The 20,777-nt window shown below is 37.7% G+C and overlaps 1 protein-coding gene across 1 annotated transcript; it reads right to left on the reverse strand.

Moving 5' to 3' along the window:
- Positions 1-389: 389 nt before the first annotated feature.
- On the reverse strand, positions 390-20,729 carry LOC135214385 (UDP-xylose and UDP-N-acetylglucosamine transporter-like). Its single transcript, XM_064248631.1, has 8 exons — positions 20,539-20,729; positions 18,564-18,655; positions 18,322-18,435; positions 17,678-17,780; positions 10,689-10,820; positions 9,553-9,726; positions 9,276-9,436; positions 390-8,630 (listed from the first exon to the last, which is right to left on the reverse strand). Exons 2-8 carry the CDS (start codon positions 18,638-18,640, stop codon positions 8,390-8,392), a joined length of 1,002 nt encoding a protein of 333 aa, XP_064104701.1. The 5' UTR covers positions 18,641-18,655; positions 20,539-20,729; the 3' UTR covers positions 390-8,389.
- Between the last annotated feature and the right edge of the window lie 48 nt (positions 20,730-20,777).

Genomic DNA, 20,777 nt, shown 5'->3' on the forward strand with positions numbered 1-20,777 from the left:
AATATTTTTCATGCCATTGACCACTTCATTATTGCCATTATATATAATAACTTCTGTCCTGAAAAATGCTTAGGTTTGGATGGATGATTACAGTGGTTGAGGTGCAATGGTTATGCTGGGTATATAGGCAGCACATCATAGTGATTATGCATCAAAGTATTTCATTCGCAACCCGACAATTTGATAAGTTAGAGGAACTTCATGCATACTTTTTTTAAGAAAATCCTCCTCCTCCTCCTCCCTTCCTTGCACAGTAAGAAAATCACTGCAGCTTGCAGCTCATAAATAAATTCCTCCTAACCATGGAAATTTTTTTTTATTAAAAATAAACTACATGGAAATATAAGAACTGCAAAAAACTGAAAGGAAATAAGTAAATGACAACTAGCTCAAGTTTGTAAATTATATTCAAATATACTCCATTCTTACAAATTGTTCTATACTGAATTTTTAGAATACATCTTTATCAGTGCTTCAGTCAACAATTAATTGTTTTATATACAGTAAATGCTATGGTTACAAATGGTCCTGCAATTGTTAAACTTCAATAACAATTAGGAAAATTATCTAAAGTATATATATATAAGTCAGTTACCTGGAATGGATATACAAAACTTTGGAAAAATATATATCACTGTCATGGATTATTCAAGAATTTGAATACAGTACGTGTATATTTCAATCTGAAAACAAGTAATATATAATACCCTTTAAACTCCAAATAATTTTATAAAAAAAAAAAATCTTTTAACACTAAATAACACATTTCTGTATTAACGCTAAATATGTAATACATTTCCGTACATGAAGAAATGACCAATAAAGAATTTAATCATTTGAGAATCCTGCAGTTCCAGAAAGGGAAGGTTTCAGAGGCCTTTTAAGCAGAGAATAAAATCCCTTGATGATGATAATCATATTTCCTTAGTTGTAAGTTTTGCATTGAAATTAATTTATTTGCAGCTTGACAAAGGGAGTTGGGGAAGATCCAGATTGGTAAATTTTTTGTATTTTTGAATTCAAATTAATTTATTTGGATCTTGACAAAGGGGAGGGGGGAGAAAAAACCTTGATAGGCACATTTTTTGTATCTATGAAACATGAATTTATCATGCTGAAGCTCTCTTCTCATATTTTATGTATGATTTTTTTTTCCTATGGATTTCAGAAAAAGTCACTGATGATGTGTGGTTGCATTATATGAAGCAGCCAAGTTACCAATGATCCCCTCCAAGGAAAAGGCTCCTCAGTGACATCAGCGAGTGTCTACGTCGCATGGAGGAGAAAGATGGAGAAAAGGATACAAGGATGATAACCAAAAAAATTATCATTGTAACATGAAAATTGTAGTTTCCCCAGAGGAGAAAAGAGATTATTAATCTTACCCAATATATACTGAAGAAGAGAATTTTACTTATTGGCCTTAACTGCCACCCAACCGAGGCTGTAGGAGGAATTCTTTAAAATACAATGCCAGTTGGATACTAGTCACAGGTGTGAAGATAAAGTTGCCCTGTGCTTGACTGATGACCTCCATCACCCTCCCTCCTGGCCAAACGTGGCAACTATATAAGTGACATTGTCGACTGGCACCAGGGAAAATTGGGCACTGAACTATGAGAACATGAGGATATCACCATCCACAGGCAAATAAGACTGCTGCCATGTTCTCAACGGCACAGAAGCTATATGTCAGACAACACAAGCTTTTGTTAAACTGATCGACCAAAACAGTTAACACTTCCTTTTAATGCTCTCCACCTGCTAGCGATTGTGGGTAATTATGATCTTGGCCAAATATATGGGAACATGAAAACACAGTAGCAGGGCAACCCTGCACCCTATTGTCAGCCAAATCTCAAACCTGACTTAGCAGTTCAATTAGCAGCTTAACACCATCCTGACCATGTATGTTATTGGTGACCAACTACTGCTCCCTATACTTCCTGGAAGCCCTACACATTTAGAGACTTCCTTCCTTCTGACAACAGCATGAAGGCTGCCACCCACAAGCATCCCTGGCAAGCAAACCAATCAGGAGCCTCCATCCTCTGGCAGCAGCCCTCATAGTACAATCTCCCCCAACCCCCTTTCTCCAATATTCACACAGTATGAAAGAGGAAACCATCAGTGTCTGGAGGAAGGCTTTGCTCAGGCACAATAATCACATGGCAACCAACCACAATTTGGCACTGCTCTTGCCTGGAATGCTGGCCTCCTATGTATACCACAACCCATACCCTGTCTCTAATTTTCATTTCTCCTTTCTAGAAAAACATCTATGGACTAGTAAAAACATTGGCGACGAAAAAACACGGAAAGGAATACCTGCACTACGATACATGAATCCAAACTCATGGAAACTACAGGATTACCCACTGTATTTCGTTACCGTCTCTGTTGTATATTATATAAAAACCTACTGCACACATGCTGCTGATGTATTCTCCCTTCCATAGTATGAAAACTGGCCAACTATCCAATATGTTCTAACATAGAAAAGAAAAGCATTATATATACAACTGAGATGTAAACTTTTTCAACACAACATGATTAAGAGATGGTCTATTACTTATAATATAATAACAATAATAATAATGCAGACTAACTCAGCTGCAGCAACCATAAAGCCAAACGAAGCATAAAGGTACAAGAGGGAGATGCTTCTCGGAAGGTTGTACTTGAACACAGCATAAATGGCTGCTGTCTAAATTTGATACACAAAAACTTCAATGAAAGCAGTCATCCTCTTGACAAAAAGCTTTCCAGTTAGAATACTAGATAAATATATGGCAAAAGAATCCCTGACACTGTTCAGAAACTCTGGCAACCTATGCTTGTGGAACAGTCTGAGGAAAAAGAAAACCCAACCCTGGACTGCTAGAAGTTATCAATAAATGATAGTTCCCCAAAATGTTTTGTAAACAAAAAACTGGGCGAAGACCTGTCAACGAGTGACAGATCTTGAAGAGATTTCATTTAAGTTGTAATCTCTTGGAAATTAAAACCTGTTAATGACCAAGCTAAACAATATAGTATTGAGCATGAATCTCAAGAAACAGAATGGCTTGGGTCATTGATGACTTACAACCAAAACAATCGGCAAGAAAACTTGCAACTACAATGTACTGTATATCTGAATATAATCTGGCAAACCACAACCATACCACTGATTCCATGCACACTGATTCCATGCAATGTAAAAACACCATACAAAAAAAACCACAACCATACCTCGTCCAAGGTCTGAAAATGGGGAAGGAGGGAGATGAAAGATCTCTTCAGAAAGAGATGTAGCAGTCATGAGAACATGCTAAAGGTCATGAAATCAAAACATGGGCAGTTTGTAAAAACACTGAAAAGGTTAGAGGAAAACACGAATTGACTGAAGAAAGCCCTCAAATTCAGCCATCTATGGACCTCTGACAGGAGCAAAATAGCAAGATTTTCATCCTGGCAATTCTTGGTCAGTCAGTCCTCCATGTACTGAAGTAGATACCTCTAATAATTGATGGGAATGGTTTGCATTCTGTATCATCACACAAAATTTCAAAGGCCAGTGCGTTAATTATTCACACAATTTATAAAATTAGAATATTACTTTGCTTTCATTACTTTTAGATGTACTTCAGTACACCTAAAATCAACTACGTATTAAATAAAATACACTAATTACAAAAGAATTTTTCTACAGTTGCACAATTTCAGTGAAAAAGGAGAGGACTAAAATGTTAACCATTTTTGCAAATAAATAATCCTAAATGAAAAATCTTAATAAATTATCAATAAATACAGGAAATTTTAATATGTGATAAAATACATTTGTCTCACGTCAAAATCAAACCCAGGACTTGTGAATGAATGGCAAAGGTGCGACCAACTGACCTTTGTGACCACATGAGACTCCTGGGTTTGGTGAAGGGTTGCAAAACTTTGAGGGAGACCCTTTTGCATCCCAAATATCAAAGATCATAAAATCACATTTAATTAATATTGCCAGTAATACAAATTATATACTGATTACACACACATAAGATTGGTACAGTACAATGGTAATATCTTTTATTAAAGCTTTCTTATAATTGTTGATCTTAATATTTTCATTGGAAATTATCATAAATTTACAAGACAAATGCAAACTATTTCATTTTCTGAAATGTACCTAGAGACATATGAGAATTTTAAATTCTCCTAAGAATGTAGAGATTTTTAAATGAAATATTTCAAGGAAACTATATGTACCTTTTGCGTATTTGCTGGATCTGAAATTTCAGATACTGTTTAAAATACTGTACAGCTGCCCTGTTAATTCCGACTGGAGTAGGAAGAAGCTTGTATGCATTTGTACTTTATATATACTATGTTGCTTAGGCTTCTACAATGGAAATATCTTGGTTACTTATGGGTGATAAATAGTAAAAAGTCCACCATGGTTACCTAAAAAATACCACCATACGCCCTTTGCTAAATATTTGGGTAAAAATAAATGGTTTATGTCACAACTTACACTTAGTACCAAAAGTGAGTCATCCAATGAATGACAATAGTCTAAAGCTGCGTCCACATGGTCGAACAATGTCCGACGGACAAACATTGTTACCAATTAACAATTGTGTGACAGTCTTTGCCTTGTGAGCAGAGTAAAAGCAGTGGTATACAGCCTCATCTGGTACCACTGTTTGTTGCCAGATCTACTTCCATCGTTTCAACGCTTATGACGTCATCCTGCTTCACCTATGATATGGTAACAATGTTTGTCCGTCGGACATTGTTCGACCGTGTGGACGCACCTTAAGAATGATAAACAGGCATGGGCTCTTGCAAAACCAACAGAATTAACTTGAAGGTATTTCTGGGAAAATGGAGATGAACATGAAGGAAGTGTCTTCATTTGAGTTGGTAACCTAAATGGAATGTTAGATATCTATAACAACAAAATTGAGGTATAATCAAAGCACAAATGAAATGATTGAGACAATAAAGTTAAACAAAACTAGGTGAAATGGTAATTCTAACAAGGCTGGAACAAAGAATAGAATGTTGTTAATTTATACATAACCTTTTACATCTTCACGAATGGTCATGCATGCTGCCAGGTGGCGGCTTGTAACGAGTGAAACAGCAGTCTGTCCACATGGAACCCATTAGCCCTCACATAATACATACATAATGAATAACATGGTTGCAAATAAATTAAGGGTATTTTTATATTTTCGTGACTAAATGCATTTTTTGTGATGAAACTATTAAAATACTCAAGTATGTGTTTTTAAGAGGGTTTTTTTGGTGTTTGAACTATCAAAATACACAGTTATAAGCATTTTTAGAAGGGTTTCAAGTACAGGCAGAGTTACGACGGGTTCGGCTTAATATGTTCCAATGTTAAGGCGCTTTTGAATTATATTCATCAGAAATTATTTCCAGGGTTACGACGCATGTTCCAGGGTTACGACGCCTACAACACTGATCTGGCATACGAAATATGACACCAAAAATGCAAAATAATCTATATTTGAAGGTTTTTTTTGATGAAAAATGCAATAAGAATGCAGTTTACATAGTATACAATGTAGCCAAAGCATTAAAAGTAAGGTTTTCTTAGGATTTTTGACGATGTTCCGGCTAACGACGATTTTCGGCTTATGACGCGTCTCAAGAATGGAACCCCCGTCGTAACCCGGGGACTGCCTGTATTTGCAGATTTCAGCTATTTTCAGGGGATTGTGGTACACATCCCCAACGAATACTGGGGCTCGACTGTATTCACCAAAGCCATCATTTCAGGAAAGAAATTCATTTCAAGATGTTTAAATGTTACACTTCTCTTGAGTTATATCTATAAAAAGATGAAATGAAGGACATACTGCATATACAGTAAACCAAAGTTAAAAATATTCCTAATGAAGAAATCAGGATTTTGCCTGGGGCATATCACATAAGTACCGTAATACAAAAGGCAAAAGTTCAACTTCAAAAATAAAATTCTGAATCATGAATAACAGGAAAATTTAAATATTCCTATAGTATGTTCATAAATCAGCTCTAATTATCTCCTGTTTAACAAACCAACAGTTTTGAATGCAAAATGGAAGGCAAAATATGTTAATATATTTTCATCCTTAGCATTTTAAAATCAATCACTCACAACAACTCCTAGCCTTCTTTGGATTCTGTGACCCATTATACTTAATGTGTCAATCTACATAAATTTCTCTTTTATAAAAAATTATGTCTAGAATCAATACTTGGCAAAAATAAGTTTGAGTTCTGTTAATTCTGTATTTTAATAACGAAGCCATTGTGGCATTTTATCATATAAAGAATCTTAGAATATACTCTAATGGAATGCGTTAACAAGTACAACTCGGGCAATGTTTGAATACAGTAGCACCTCAACTTAACAAGATCCTGTATAATTTTCTACATAACCTTACAGCTAACAACAATTCCACTTAGCTCCTACCCTAAACTAACCTTTTACATTCAATTTAAGAGATTTATCTAAACTGTACCAAATTTGAAATGGAAGCAGGGCAAAAAAATCATAATAGTGTAACTGGTCTGGTAAGGTGATGTCTGTTAGTTTGAGGTGTTGCTGCACTTGTCAGACCTTCTGGCCAAAATAAGAAAACAAAAAGAATAACAATACCACTTACAGGTAAGACTGATCTCTATTAATCACAATACTGTTTGGAATTAATATCAAATATTACATGCCATAAAAGCATAAAATAAAATAAAAAAAACTCGCATCATTCCATGCGACTTCAACTTAATTTCTTTCAAGTACACTGTTTATGCAAACATACGTCATCACAGACTAAATTCCAACAATAAATAGAAAAAACATAAACCAGTGGAAAAGTACATTTTGCTATTTTTAGGTTAGTTGTATTCTTGACAGGGATTAAGTGTTGTGAATGCTCTACCCTAATATTTAATATGAGATTTAAATATTGAAATTCCAGGGTAGAGGCAGATAATAAGCGTCATATTTCACATATGCAATTCATTATTAATCTGAATTTGAAAATAGTTTTATTGACCATGCGCTGAGAGTGCCAAATCCATGAAAACAAGATTATAAAGTCTCTTTATCATCCAAGAAACCTTCTAACCTCACAGTATAATATAAATGAGCTACATATTTTTGTTCTAAAAAAGCCTTGCATCTACATGAACTGTTAATTAAACTCGGCATGAATTGTCAGAATCCATAAATGGATGGGACTTATATGTACAAATGACTTGAAAGACTAAGTAGGAAGTTGCAAAAAGTTTTTTCCAAGATGCAATTCTTCTGGTCTTAGCATGATTAAGATTTTGGTTTTTAGTTTATTAATCAGCAAGTTTACTAAAAGCAAATTTACAGTTATATATATGATTTACCAAGAAGGCAAGCCCAGATTCAAGTATATCCTTGTGAACATTTAAGGTAAACATAAAACTGACTAAGACAGGTAAATCAACAGAATATTCCTAATGCTTGTACAGTATGTATATGTTATTTAAAAGCTTATAAAACATACTTTTACATTAAAAGGTAACCAATTACTTGCATGTGGAGGAAAATTCCTAAGATCTTGCTGATGGGCTAACAATGTAAGGTGCATCACCAGAGACCGAGCTAATGTTTTTCCTCATGAACTGGAAAAAATATTGGCTATTCATTTCTTACAACTGACTTAAATTTAATCTTATTCTGTTCTCTACGTATTGGTTAGCTGATTAGATTCTAAAAGGTTAAGATGTATCATTTTGAGAGGTTTCCGGTATCTTGATTTCACAACTTAACAACCACATCTAATATTTCAAGTCTAAAATAGGAAATTTGTTAAAACCTCAGCACATAACTTCACAACCAGATCAAATGTTTCAAGTTTAAAATAAGAAATCTATTAAATCTCACAGTAAATATGAAAGCCCACTGCTTTAAGATAGGATGTCATATATGTCATGTAGCACTACTGCCTGTCTAAATCCACTGCATTGCAGGATGTCAACATAATGAAAATAGCAAAATGTAGCTAATAAACTAGCAAAATAAGTGTTTCCAACACATACCGTGATCAACACGGTAATTCAACAAAACAAACACAAATGATTAATGCATATACAGGTATCACATAATGATGTAATATGGAAACAAAATAATATTTAAACTGATAATGCCAATCATGTAAAATGTATACTTGTATCATAAAACGCTGTAAACATATCCTTTGCACACACGAATACACCAAACATTCAACAAATGTCATCACACTTCTTGACTGCTGCTCAAATTCAGCAAATCAAGAGGGTTTGTCTTGAAGATTGCTGACTTAGATGTGTCCAGTGTAGCACCAACGTCGAGATTCATAAAACAACGTCTAACTTCAGTTACGGCTTAATCTTCCTTTCCTGAAGGTTTCGTTAGAGAGTCCTGAAGTTTCCCATAAACATCAGTGAACAAAAATGTACCGCTAAAAACTAGAAACGTACCAACCCAGTGGCTCATCGTAAATGGATTCTGAAAATAAATTATAGAGAAAATCAAGGAGAGAAACTTTCTCAGGGTGAGAACCAGTGTGACTGTTAGAGAGGTGCATTCTGAGGTCAGCTTGAACACTGAGCTGATGCAGACGTATCTGGAGGTAAGGATTAAGGAAAAATACATGAAGGCAAGGACAAAAAAGATCATCATTTATGTAAAGGTTGTGTTCAGATATACAGTACCAACAGGCATACCTTATTTAGGGTGGAAACCATTTCATGTTTGATCAATCTCATTTACAATGTTTACTTGTTGAATTTTAATATTTTTGATCAGTATTTTGTTACTTCACAATGATGTATTAAATAGATTCTGTCATTATTTGTTAGCCCATAGAATGTTATGTTTAATTCAGTGGTCTGTTTACATTACTTACAATAATTACTGCATTATCTTGAACTTTTTTTTTTTGCTACACTGTTTATGAGCTTTTTATTTCCATAAACTATTCATGCAAACTTCATAATTTTTTATAGCACATTAATCAATGTAATTTTAGTGATTTCTTGGATAAACGCATCAATGCTTGTTTGTGCATTCTATTCCTTATCCTCCTTTATTTCAGACCTAAAGTTTAAACTGTAGCAAAGTTAAATAGGAAAATGGTTTCCCCTCAAACAAACAAGAGTGGTTTGATTCTAAGAGTTCAATATGTATCTGTAAATCATCAGGTTTTTTCTTCATATAAAAATGACCTGAGCATGCCTTATAATTACACTTCCATTGCATAAAAGGATACTGTGTTAGCATGTTGCCAACAAGGTAAATCCACAGTCGAGGTATACCCGCTAGTAATGGCATGCTGTCCAGCACAGGTAACGGTTCTGATTGACTGTACTTAGCAGCATGCTCAAAGATACTCCTCCCAGTCAAAAGAAAGCCGGGTAGTGACAAAAGGTGCTGAAATGTAATTATTCTTTAGACAAAACAGTAAAGCAGTACAACAATTCTAATTCAAAGGATATCAAACTTGAACTTTCACATTATGTATTTTTAAAGAGAATAGAAATACTTACGATGTAAAACAATGCCTCACGAGAATGCTTGCCATGCTTGGAATAGAGGCACTCTTGAAATATACCCATGCGAGCAGACATGAAGAGGGCAAAGGTTAAAAGAGCAATGCCCGTCAACCAGGTCGCAAAATTAGACACTCCTTCGCTTCCTTTACTCTCATCACCTGTGCCATCCTGCGTACGTGAAATGTTAAATGAAACTCATTTTTCTCCACTAACATAAAGAATAGGCTAATCTTCCGGGAAGCAAACTACCCATTAAACTACAGTACTTTGGAAGCAATGCATTCCCAAATGCTTTCAGTGAGGAGCCTAAAATACTACTTTACAGTACAATGCATGATTCCCTCAGTTTTTCTGATTAGTACCGTTGTTTATGTAACTGTCCCTATGAGTTTTTTTTTCTCTCTCTCTCCATTTTCTCTTTAATGCAAAGGACATTTTGCAATGTATTTTGCACGTAAATTTGTGCTCATTTAGAATAGTAATTGACAAATAATGACAAAACAACATTGAAAAAGAGTATCATTTACTGTGTCTTAACTAGATATAAAATGAAGAAAAAACGACATCCACATTACAGCATTCTCTTTCAATAATGACCTACACTTTAATAAATCTTTAAAAAAGATTTAAATGAGTTACCATTCCAGTTTTACTTCAAAGATCTAAATTACCAATACTTTTAATTTAGCACTTTTTGTTTATTACATTACATTTTTTTTAATAAAATATATTCTTTGAAGTGTTATAAGCTCCTATCTTAAACTTCATTTACTGATGTCAACTTGGTAATTTTTCCAATGTGTTTTGAATTTTCTCAAAAATTTTGTAGAAGCTATGAAGGCCTTCTCAACACAATTTCCATATCCAGACTCCTTCCAGATTATACTGGATCCTGGCCAAAACAAAGGACCTTTAACTGGAAGACTATGTCATTTGCAGGAAATTAAAAAAAAAATCTTAATTTAAGCCTGAAATTCTCTGCAGACAAAGTGAATAACTAAAGATGACAAAGTGTACAAACCAACGCCTTTAATGTAGAACTATTCCCCAGCACGTTTTAAGGCCTGATCCACCTTGTGCTGAGGTAAAGGTTTGTATTCTGCTAGAAACAAATATCAAACAATACTCACCATGCTCTCAGCAGAAGCAAAGGTGCAGATCGCAGTCCCAAGGGTAATCATGGCTACAGACAGGTACTTGGTGAAGGTGTAACTACGCTTTAATACAATGATAGCCATAATCATATTGGCAATCAGTCCACCCTGCAAAAAAATGTTGAGAAGTCATTCTACATTTCAATAAACATTTTTACTGAAATGACTGAGTGTGTGCTTAATTAATTACTCATACTGCTGAAGCTTACTAAATTTACTATTTCTATCTTAATGAACTGTCTTTGATACTTCATTTTTCTACAGCAAAACAGCACAAATATGATATTGTTATGATACAATAAAGTTTGTTCATACTTACCTGGCAGATATATATAATTAAGTACCCACCCACCTCCCCTCAGGGGACAGTGGAAATAAAAATTATGAATAGAAAATGGGAATGGTTCCTGATACCCACCTCCCAGGGGCGGGAATGGGTACTAACCACCTGGCCGACCACTGTGTGTGCCAGAAGTTTTTGAATTTCTGTCGGACTTTCAGAAAATACAGCTATATATATATCTGCCAGGTAAGTATGAACAAACTTTATTGTATCATAACAATATCATTTTGTTCATGAAACTTACCTGTCAGATATATATATAGCTGAATCCCACCGTTGGAGGTGGGAAGGGACAGAATAGAAGGATTTTGGGAAACAAATGCATGCAGATGATTTACATCTTGGTTCCACCTGTTAGCATAGCTGGCTTCGTGGTTATTGCCACGTAAGTCTGCTTGTGCTACTAGAGTTGCCAGCGAGGTAGAGACCTATATAGCTGGTGCACTCCAGATGATCTGTCAACAGGGGCGAGACCACGACGTGACTAGACCATATTGACCATACCATGAGGGCTAAGAAGTAAAATAAATATATATATATAAAAATATATATCACCACCTGACCAACCTAGCCAAAGTTAAGGTGTGTTAACTAAGGCTTAAGAGTTAAGAAGTCACCGTTGTCGGCGACTCAACTACTAAATTAAGAGCTCTTCCTAACCATCTTCTACAGGATAGGATGAGTGGTACTTCTTGCCCCCAAGATTGTGTCTGCAGACACGTATGGCCCTAGCGAGCAGCAGATCTCATATGCCATCTTCACATCTCGCAGGGAGTGTGAATTGAACACAGAGTGCTTCGCTAAAACATGGTACTCAGGATGTTGCTGAGTGTCATGCTCTGTTGAAATGCTTCCGAGGCTGCGCCCTCACCTCGTGAGCATTCAGAAAAAAAATTTCAAATCTTTGTGCAAACACAATGAAGGAGCATTTTTGAAAGAACTCCTTAACACTAAAGCCAGGGTGTTCTTCGATATGGGCAAGTCTGGTCTTTTCGGAACACTGCAGATTGTCCGTACGACTTCGACTTTCTTGAGTTTTATGTAGATAAAACTTGAGAGACCCGACAGGGCACAGGACTCTCTCTGGCTCCTGCCCAATAACTTGTGCCATCCTTGATTCCAAGCTCCTGGCCCAAGAACAAGACGGGTTTCCATTCTTAGACCACAACGGAAGGCTTAGAGAAAGCACCGCCTTGTGTTCTCTAATGCCAAAACTTCTGACGATGGCTGAAAACCTCACTAACCCTCTTTGTCGTATCTAGGGTGGTTAGAAAAAGGCCTTCCTGATCACGTGCAAGAAGTTAACAGGTAGGAGATGTTCGAATGCTTTGACATCAAGAACTTCAGACTATGTCTAAGTTCCATATTGAAAGCTTCGATCTGGACATGCACAGTCAGTCCGTCTGTACTAAAATCAGGTGACTGACCAGTTGACCAGTCAGACGAATCAAGGACAGCAAGGCTGTACCCTGAAGACCATAAGGCACTATTCTTCGCTGAAGGATGAGTGTCTGGACTGCCTGGGCGATTCAAGCTAAGCAAACCTTGGGGGGTGTATCAACGCAACCCAACGTCGTTAGCGAATCAACTCCTGAGCCACTCCTGACTCGAGCTTCTGGTGCCAGGGGAAAGGAGCGATGAGCAAAAAGGCGATTCAGTCCTGAAGGACGAATGCCTGACAGTCCAACCTGGTCTCATGTTAAACGATCATCGGGGGTGTATAAACGCAACCGACTTCGTCAACAAGAAACTCAGGGCTACTATATGTCTCCTGATCTCGCACGAGTGTCTGACTCCGAGAAAACAGGTGAGACAAAAAGTAGATGGTGAGCGAGTTTCGAGATTCCACAGAACTCAAAGATCGTGAAGGGCTTTGTTGTTTGACAGAAGCAAATCTCTGAGCCCAAAGGCCGTCAACAACATATTTGCGTATTCTTTAATAGTTGTGACTGCCAGCTTATCCCATTCTTCAAACGGAAAGGGAAGACGGCAATCTTATGCTGTCAACATCTCGATAGTCTGAACGTAGTCAGACTCAGAGCGGAGAGGTTATGGTGAGAGGTTATAGGTACCTTTCGTGTTAAAGTAGACCGACTCTCTCGGCAAAGGTCCTTGGAAGGACGTGACCTCTGTGAATCTAGGATCTTGAAGGCCAACATGGGGCGATCAGCGTCATTGTCACTCCCTGTGATGTTATAAATCATCTTATTACATTTCCTAAGCGTTTGAAAAAGGGGAAAAGAGACTAAACATCCATCCCCGTTCAATATCATAGGATGGCGTTTAATGGTACCGCTCCCGGATCGAGAATAAGGGAGCAGAGAAGAAGAAGCCTCTTCGTCCTCAACCTAGCGAAGAAATGAATGAAAGGACGTCCCTAAAGTCTCCATAACTCTCAACATACTTCTAAAGAAAGATTCCACTCGGAAGTCAGTAGTTGCTGCCGTCGATCGAGACGATTCATACGGACTTTTGCAATCCTGTAACGAACCTCTAGAGGATCGTTACATTCTACGCCTGTTGTTATAATAGGCTCTTTCTCGTAAACCCGAACAGGGACCGAGAGAAGATACTTCCTAAGATATGAGAGAGCTGTGGAAGATCAGAGTTGATATGGACCACTGGTTCCAAAAACTCGTTTCGAGGACTGGAGGGACGACTGAATTGCTTCCACTTCTTTCAGATTATGATCCAGGACATCTGAAACCCTCTCCAGATGTCCGGCACCTTCTTTCTATCACCTCAAGTGATACTTAACGCACCGAGAGATGTTCAGAATCATTCCTAGATCTTTAATAAAATTTCAGTTTCCCGATAGGAAAAAACTGTAGAGGTCTGAATTGCAGTCTATTCAGGGAAACAAACTTCTTTAGGAAGGAAATGGTCCCCAGCAAGCTCATCCATTCCCTCACACAGTATGTTTACTTCCCTAATAAGGCTGCGCTTTGCCTAAGCAGGAGAGCATATAATAGTGCAATGTTGCGGTAGACTCGTAGTCCTATACCGTGCGGTAACGAGCACCGAAAGGAGTAAGAGATATCTCTGTAGAACATAGTAAGGCAAAACGAATGGAATGTTTATTCATTCATGTAAGAAATCCCCTCAATCTTAGGCTAAAGTCCGTGATTGTAGAGCAGAGATACAGTTAGTCAGTCAATCCCGCAGGAGAGAGAGAGACGTAACTGCCAGCACAGAGATACGGTTAGTCAGTCAATCCCGCAGGAGAGAGAGACGTAACCTACCGCGCATGACAGCGAACGAGCTGGTACTGGCTCGTTTGGACTGGAGGAGAGGACAGTGACAGCAGCAGCTTACGATCGTCGTCTCTTAACTTTATGCCTGAGTTGCCAGCTACCCTATTCTACGAAGAAATAGGTCCGTTATTTTTTAGCATAAAGAGACTCTCAAGCTAGTATATTTAAGCGAAACAGAAAACGCTAAATATATAGATGCGTTTGTGTCGTCATAACACTACCATACAACGGTAAAAGATAAATCGGAAACTCCTGGAAGGCTGCAGGGAGTAACGATTAAATGTCCTTAAAATAATAGACAATAGACCTCTCGGTTGCCATCCGAAGAGGTAACTACAGCAAGCGTATATGACTTGAACCAACCAGTAGTAAAATAACGCAAGGCAAAATATGATATTATATTACAATAAAGTTTTTTCATACTTACCTGGCAGACATATATACTATAGCTGAATTCGGAAATACAGCTACATACATATCTGACAGGCAAGTTTCATGAACAAAACTCAGAGAATTGAAGCGGACAGCTCAAGCTTCTTATGTTATTGGACATAAGCGTTCATTGACATAGTCTACAAGTCTATTTCTTGTACGAGTCTGCGAATGATGAATGAGAGCTCTTCCGAATCTTGTCAATAAGAGCTTATCCGCTTACGCAATATAAAGTTAATGAGAAGTTTCTCAATGAGAACTAACCCATTTACGGGACAAAGAGATATTTTGTCAATGAGGGGATACCCACTTACTTGACAAAACGATAGTATATTGTCAATGGGAGAAATTCACTGAATTGACAAAACGTAATCCAGGAAGTCGAGCATTTTCTTTTCGATTCCCGTCTCAAACGAGGAAGGGGCAAGAATCCTGTTAAGAGACGGCTTACGACAGGTAGAACGACGATGTTCAATTCGGCAGCGTAGTCCTGACTAGGAACCAACAAAATCTATCATCTGATAAGCCCTTTCAGATGGGCTAAAAAGCTTGCAAAATTATCCTGGGAAGAGGAAAAAACTCTCCAACCAGCTTCCTCTCCCGTATCACAACTAATGCCTGCTAAAGCTTAAAATTTATTGGCAGTATGGCAAAGGAAGTCCTGTCTTGCGCTTTCCTGAAGAGCGTCCTTTTGATGAGTGCCTTTGCAAGAATCCTACTGAACGTTGCCGAGAGTCCTGACGTGCAGGACGTCGAGCTTTTACATAACCCATAGCTGCCTTACCGCAAAGTCTTGACTGCGGTAGAGCAAAAGAGATCTTTCCTTGAGCTTTCCATAACTCCATCCAATCCTGGACTTTACGAAAAGCAATATTAACTGACAGAGACCTCTAGAATTCACGAAACCCGTGGTCTTGCTGGGTTTCGAAAACGAAGTTTCCTTTTCACTTTAAGCTTCCTCCGAAGCACTGCTTACTTCACATTCTTCACAGGCGAGGTAGAAGGGATCACTGAAGGTAGGTAAAAAATCTTTAGGCCCAAATCAGCTTGAAGAGTTAAAAGAAACGTTCAGCAGGCGACACACCTGGCGTGCGCTGGCGCCGGGCACACGCTCGGCGTCCACTGGCGCGCACTCGGCGTCCACTGGCTCGCGCTCGGCGTCCAATTGGCGCGCGCTTGGTGTCCATCCGCGTGCGCTTAGCGTGCACCCGCGCACGCCTGGCGTCCATCCGAGCGTCCCGTTCAAGCCGAGCGTCAAAAGAAGCGTGCAGAAAAGCGTCACACTCCTGACAGGCGTCAATGCAAGCGAGAGAAACTGCCTTCAGGGAAGAGCGAGAGACATCTCGGAGAGAAAACCGACTGCACGAAGCAGTCTCAGGTGAAGGGTTGATCGTGTGAGAATACGCGGGGCGAGGAAACGCCTTCTTATTCTCACAGCAACAAAGCTAGGACGTCCGCGCTCAAAAGCATCCTGCTACTATGACTTGCTTTCCCTTTTCTCGGTGGAAAGACGTACACGAGTTCAGGCGACGTTCGCCTTCTTACTTCTCACTGCAACGCATGACGAGAGAGAGAGAGAGAGAGAGGACGTGAAACGTCCTCTTCTATAAAGCTTCTATTTAGAGGGCGCGAGTCCTTCCGAAAGCTCCAAACCCTGCGCAGGGAGGACGCTTCGGAGGACGAGAAGCAATCCTTCAGGATTCGTGCACGCACTTTGGCAGCCTGGGAGTATCTTCAGGTCTGCCGAAGGCACGTCAGATCGGTGGGGGTTCCTCGTAACCCTCCTTCGGCTTTCGACATGCTCTCTCCCTGTTCCTGGGAGTCAAGCAGAGGTCCCGGCCTAGAGGCGAAATAAGGCCGATCTGACGCACCCTCCACTACACAAGGGGCACTGTCACTGCACTTAGCCACTTCACTTTTGCTCTCCAAAGCCAGCACTTTCGATTCTAAGTTACGAATCGATAGAGTATCAGAGAAAGGTCAATACCCTCTACAGAAACTGTTTAGGGCCCGAAGGCAACATTACAGGGTTAGGAGTAACAACTACAGAAGTAGCACTCTTCACCACAATGATAGGAGAGCGAGCACCTTAGATTCCAAGATACAGATGGAATCTATAACGTAAAGGGCATTACCTCACGAGACATATTTATAGCCCGTAGGCCATACTACAGGGTTAGGCAAAATAAAGTCTACAGGTAGGTTAGCCTACCCTGACTTTTGTTTACTGATTAATTGCGTACATACGAATCATACGTCTTCCTTACGGTTAATTGAGACAAAGTCTCACAACTCCTTACATGACAAATCTCAACAAAGAAGCAAGACCCATAGCCCTCGTGCATATCAAGTGCGGAACTACCGAAGCTTTCGTTAGCCACACCCTATCTTAGCAGACAACACCCTCTGAAACTAGCCTAACTAGATTCAGATATACAAAAATGAATCATATTCAAAACAATTTAAGATAGCGTATGCCTAGCCACAAATCCAAGTCAATAAATCAAAAGACAATTAGGATATTTAGCGGCAATGAAGTTTCCAAAATCCTAAGACGGAGGTACTGAAAACAGGTGTTTCCAGCACCGGCGACAGAAAAATTATGAATAGAAAATGGGAATGGTTCCTGATACCCGCCTCCCAGCGGCGGGAATGGGTACTAACCACCTGGCCGACCACTGTGTGTGCCGGAAGTTTTTGAATTTCTGTCGGACTTTCAGAAAATACAGCTATATATATATCTGACAGGTAAGTTTCATGAACAAAAAAACAGTTTTTGCCATATAAGAAGATACGTTGATTTATTCAATATTTTAGTAGAAAAGTTCACAAACATATGCTTATAACAAATAAATCAGGTATACAATTTTCCGGTAAGAATTCACAAAGGTCGTGGTTTGCACCACCAAACAGCAATTCAATAATGCAAAACTTACACTACGGAAGATCATGTGTAAAGGCATGGAGATTTTGAAGCTGAATGCTAGGTTGTTGCTCACATTTACAATGAAAAACATCACAACTAATACAAGGTAGTCTCTGTAAAAGGTATCAATAGTTAGTGTTAAAGGAATATAATCCGTATTAAAATCAACTTCAATATTTCACAACATATAAACTACAATTCTTTTGGCAGTCTTATCCATGGCAGTCAAGCAACAGCATAAGTGATCACTTCCATAAAGTATACTCCCAAAATAAAAACATTACATATAAGTAAGGCATATTTCCCAAGCCTGGATAAACAGGAAGGGTGGGAGTCATGAAGGCTATCAGTCTATAATACATCCACCAAAATAAATTGCAGAGCTGTACTACATTGAGTATTAGAAACACCTGGAAAAGGCTCATGAAAAATACAAAGCAGAACCAAACGCAACCAAACCTTGAATGGAAGAAATTTACTATTTAGTTGTCACTTCTCTGAAGAATCTCTCAGTAGTTATAAGGTTTTAGTATTAATTCTCTTTCTTCAGTTTGGAAACAAAAAGTTCAATCGTTAAAAATCATATGTGAAATCACTTTTAACTGCTACTGTACATTAGAAAATGGTAATAACCATTACTGTATGTTTACTAACTTGATTGGGATTATATTTTTCTTCTTGCCAAATTCTGCTGTGAATATAAGCCCTTCTATGGCAATAAAAATGAACTGCGCACATGTGATGATATTTCCACTTCCAGGCTCATCCCTAAAAGAAAATAACAATTACTTCAAATAATTAATCGTTAAACAGATTACTTATACCAAAATTAGAGCATATCCGTATACTGAACTCAGTTTAGATAACTTATCCAAAAATAAACCTTCTAAACTTACTTAACTAGAAGTTCTAGAAAGATAACGTTTGTACAACAACCAACAAAAACAAAGAAGACTGCAGAAGCAGCTGTCATGGTGGCCAATCAAATCTGAAAATTAACAAAACATATATTAGTCATAAAAGAGTTGTTAAAATATTCTTTACATTTTCATGAAAAGCTAGGCTCTACTTTTTAACATACTGTACAAAAATAAGTATACCATAAGACCTAAGTTTGGTGGTTCCATTGGGGAAAAAAGGTTTCCAAATGGGGGAAGCAAATGTAAATAGGATATTTTAAATAAATATTCTAGCAGTGTGCACTGTCCTTGCCTACTTCCTACTCCATACAGTACTCTCAATTCCACATAACCAAATATTCACATCTTAAATAAAAATATAAACCATAATTCTTAACTATACTAAAAAAGCAACTGAAATCAATAATGTTGTTTCACACACGCAATGAAATTTTCCTTTAACAGCAACCTTTTCTTCAACTCTGTGGAGCATATAAATGGGAATATCAGCTTTGTGCATAAAAAAACCAGGTGTCTTTGACAAATTTGGTCAGAAGAATGTGTCACCTGCTTAACTACTAAGAAGAACAGAGAGGACATTATTTGTACTAGTTAGGATAGAGGACACCATTTGTGCTAGGTAAGATAAACTGGAATTTGGGAAATGTATCAGTGATTTCCAAAAGCATTTGCCAATCAAATATTAAATTTTAAAGCAATATGTACCAAATAAATTTTCTATTTTTTATGATGTATTGAACAAGCTTCGTTCCAAAAAATTCTGCGAAAGTCTAATACTCAAGTTCAATGTGCTATCACAAAATTGGCTAATCCTATTAGGAATTTATATAGCCTAATATTGTCAATTTTTTCTTGTGCTAACAATCCTAGCTTGGTGTGCATGTTTAATATGGACGTACTGAAACCTTACGCTGTGTTCATCAGGGATAGCAGGTGAAAGTAGAAAAGTACCAGAAGTGTTTTGTGAATAATTTATTGATAACTTCTGAGTCTGAGATTGAACACGTCACTTTTTCAATGTTCGTAAAAAGCAAAACAGCTTGTCAGTAAGTAGGTACTGGACTCAGAATGGGTCTAAGGAAAAGTACACGATTCGTTGGAAAACGCCACAAGCATGGACATTTCCTGACCTTTTGGGGACACCGGGAAGGGACTGTCCTAGGTGGTCACTGTAACTCTGTTTATGTGTTAAACCTGCCTACCTATAAGATGGTTAGGCTATTTTTTTTTTTTTTTAACTTTACCTACTTAAAGGTCTAGGCTATTAACCTAGCTGATTTTTCATGTGAATAAAAACCTATTCATGAAGTCTCTTTAGCAATGCAATTTTATTTAAACACCTTCTTTAACTGTAATAGTATGCCTAAAATTTAGCAAAATTAACATTACCTGTTTTTCTGTTTAAAGCAGTTAGGCTAACAGGAAATGAGGTAGATTACCTAGTACCTATAGGGTACATTAGCTATATTTGCCATAAAGGCTTTATGGTAAGTTTGTGAGCGCAAAAGATTAAAATATGAAATGATTTTCATGCAATGGCTCGTTGAGAAGGGATTATTACCAAAATTGTTATATTTATTATAAATTTTGAGAAATACTGGCCTAGAAATTAGCCTAAGCCTAAGCTACGGGAACAATATGGCATGCATGAATCGCTTTCATGTAATGCGGTTAAAATCATAGAGAAACGAGCTTTAAAATTTTAAAACATGATTTATGATAAACAAAGAAAGGCCTATTACAAAAACCTATATCAGCCCAGGCCTAGCTAGCCACCGGTCTGCAAGTAGCCCAGACTCAAGTCTAGCCTAGGTAGTAAGCCTGCCGGTAGGTAGCCCCGCTATAACCATCACATTTGTTATAAGTTTACCATATTATAGGAACGTAAAACATTACAAACAAAGCTATTAATAACAAGACCGTTATCTGATAGCTAATAAAATATACTCACGGGTGTTTTTAAATCGTTGTCCTCCCTCTAAAATAAATCGAAGGTTTTTAAAATGACGTACGTAAACAACTCGAATTCCATCGGGTGGATTATTCGTATTCGTTAATGTCATATTAGTAGTAGTAGGTACTTCTAGAAGGGAATTTGTCTCTGAAACGGCTCCAATGCTCGTTCTAGTGCTTTGTTTGCATTTATCTAAGTTTATTTTTTTTTTCAATACTACTTATTTTCATTAATTC

Source organism: Macrobrachium nipponense, chromosome 45, assembly GCF_015104395.2.
Source record: "Macrobrachium nipponense isolate FS-2020 chromosome 45, ASM1510439v2, whole genome shotgun sequence".
NCBI lineage: Eukaryota > Metazoa > Arthropoda > Malacostraca > Decapoda > Palaemonidae > Macrobrachium > Macrobrachium nipponense.

Coding starts and splice junctions, on each gene's coding strand:
- LOC135214385 (XM_064248631.1), bottom strand. CDS start 18,640: ATGACAGCTGCTTCTGCAGTCTTCTTTGTTTTTGTTGGTTGTTGTACA. Junction 10,821..17,677: donor TACACATGATCTTCCGTAGT/GTAAGTTTTGCA, acceptor ATTTTTTTGCAG/GGTGGACTGATTGCCAATAT. Junction 9,437..9,552: donor GTGAGGCATTGTTTTACATC/GTAAGTATTTCT, acceptor ATTACATTTCAG/CACCTTTTGTCACTACCCGG.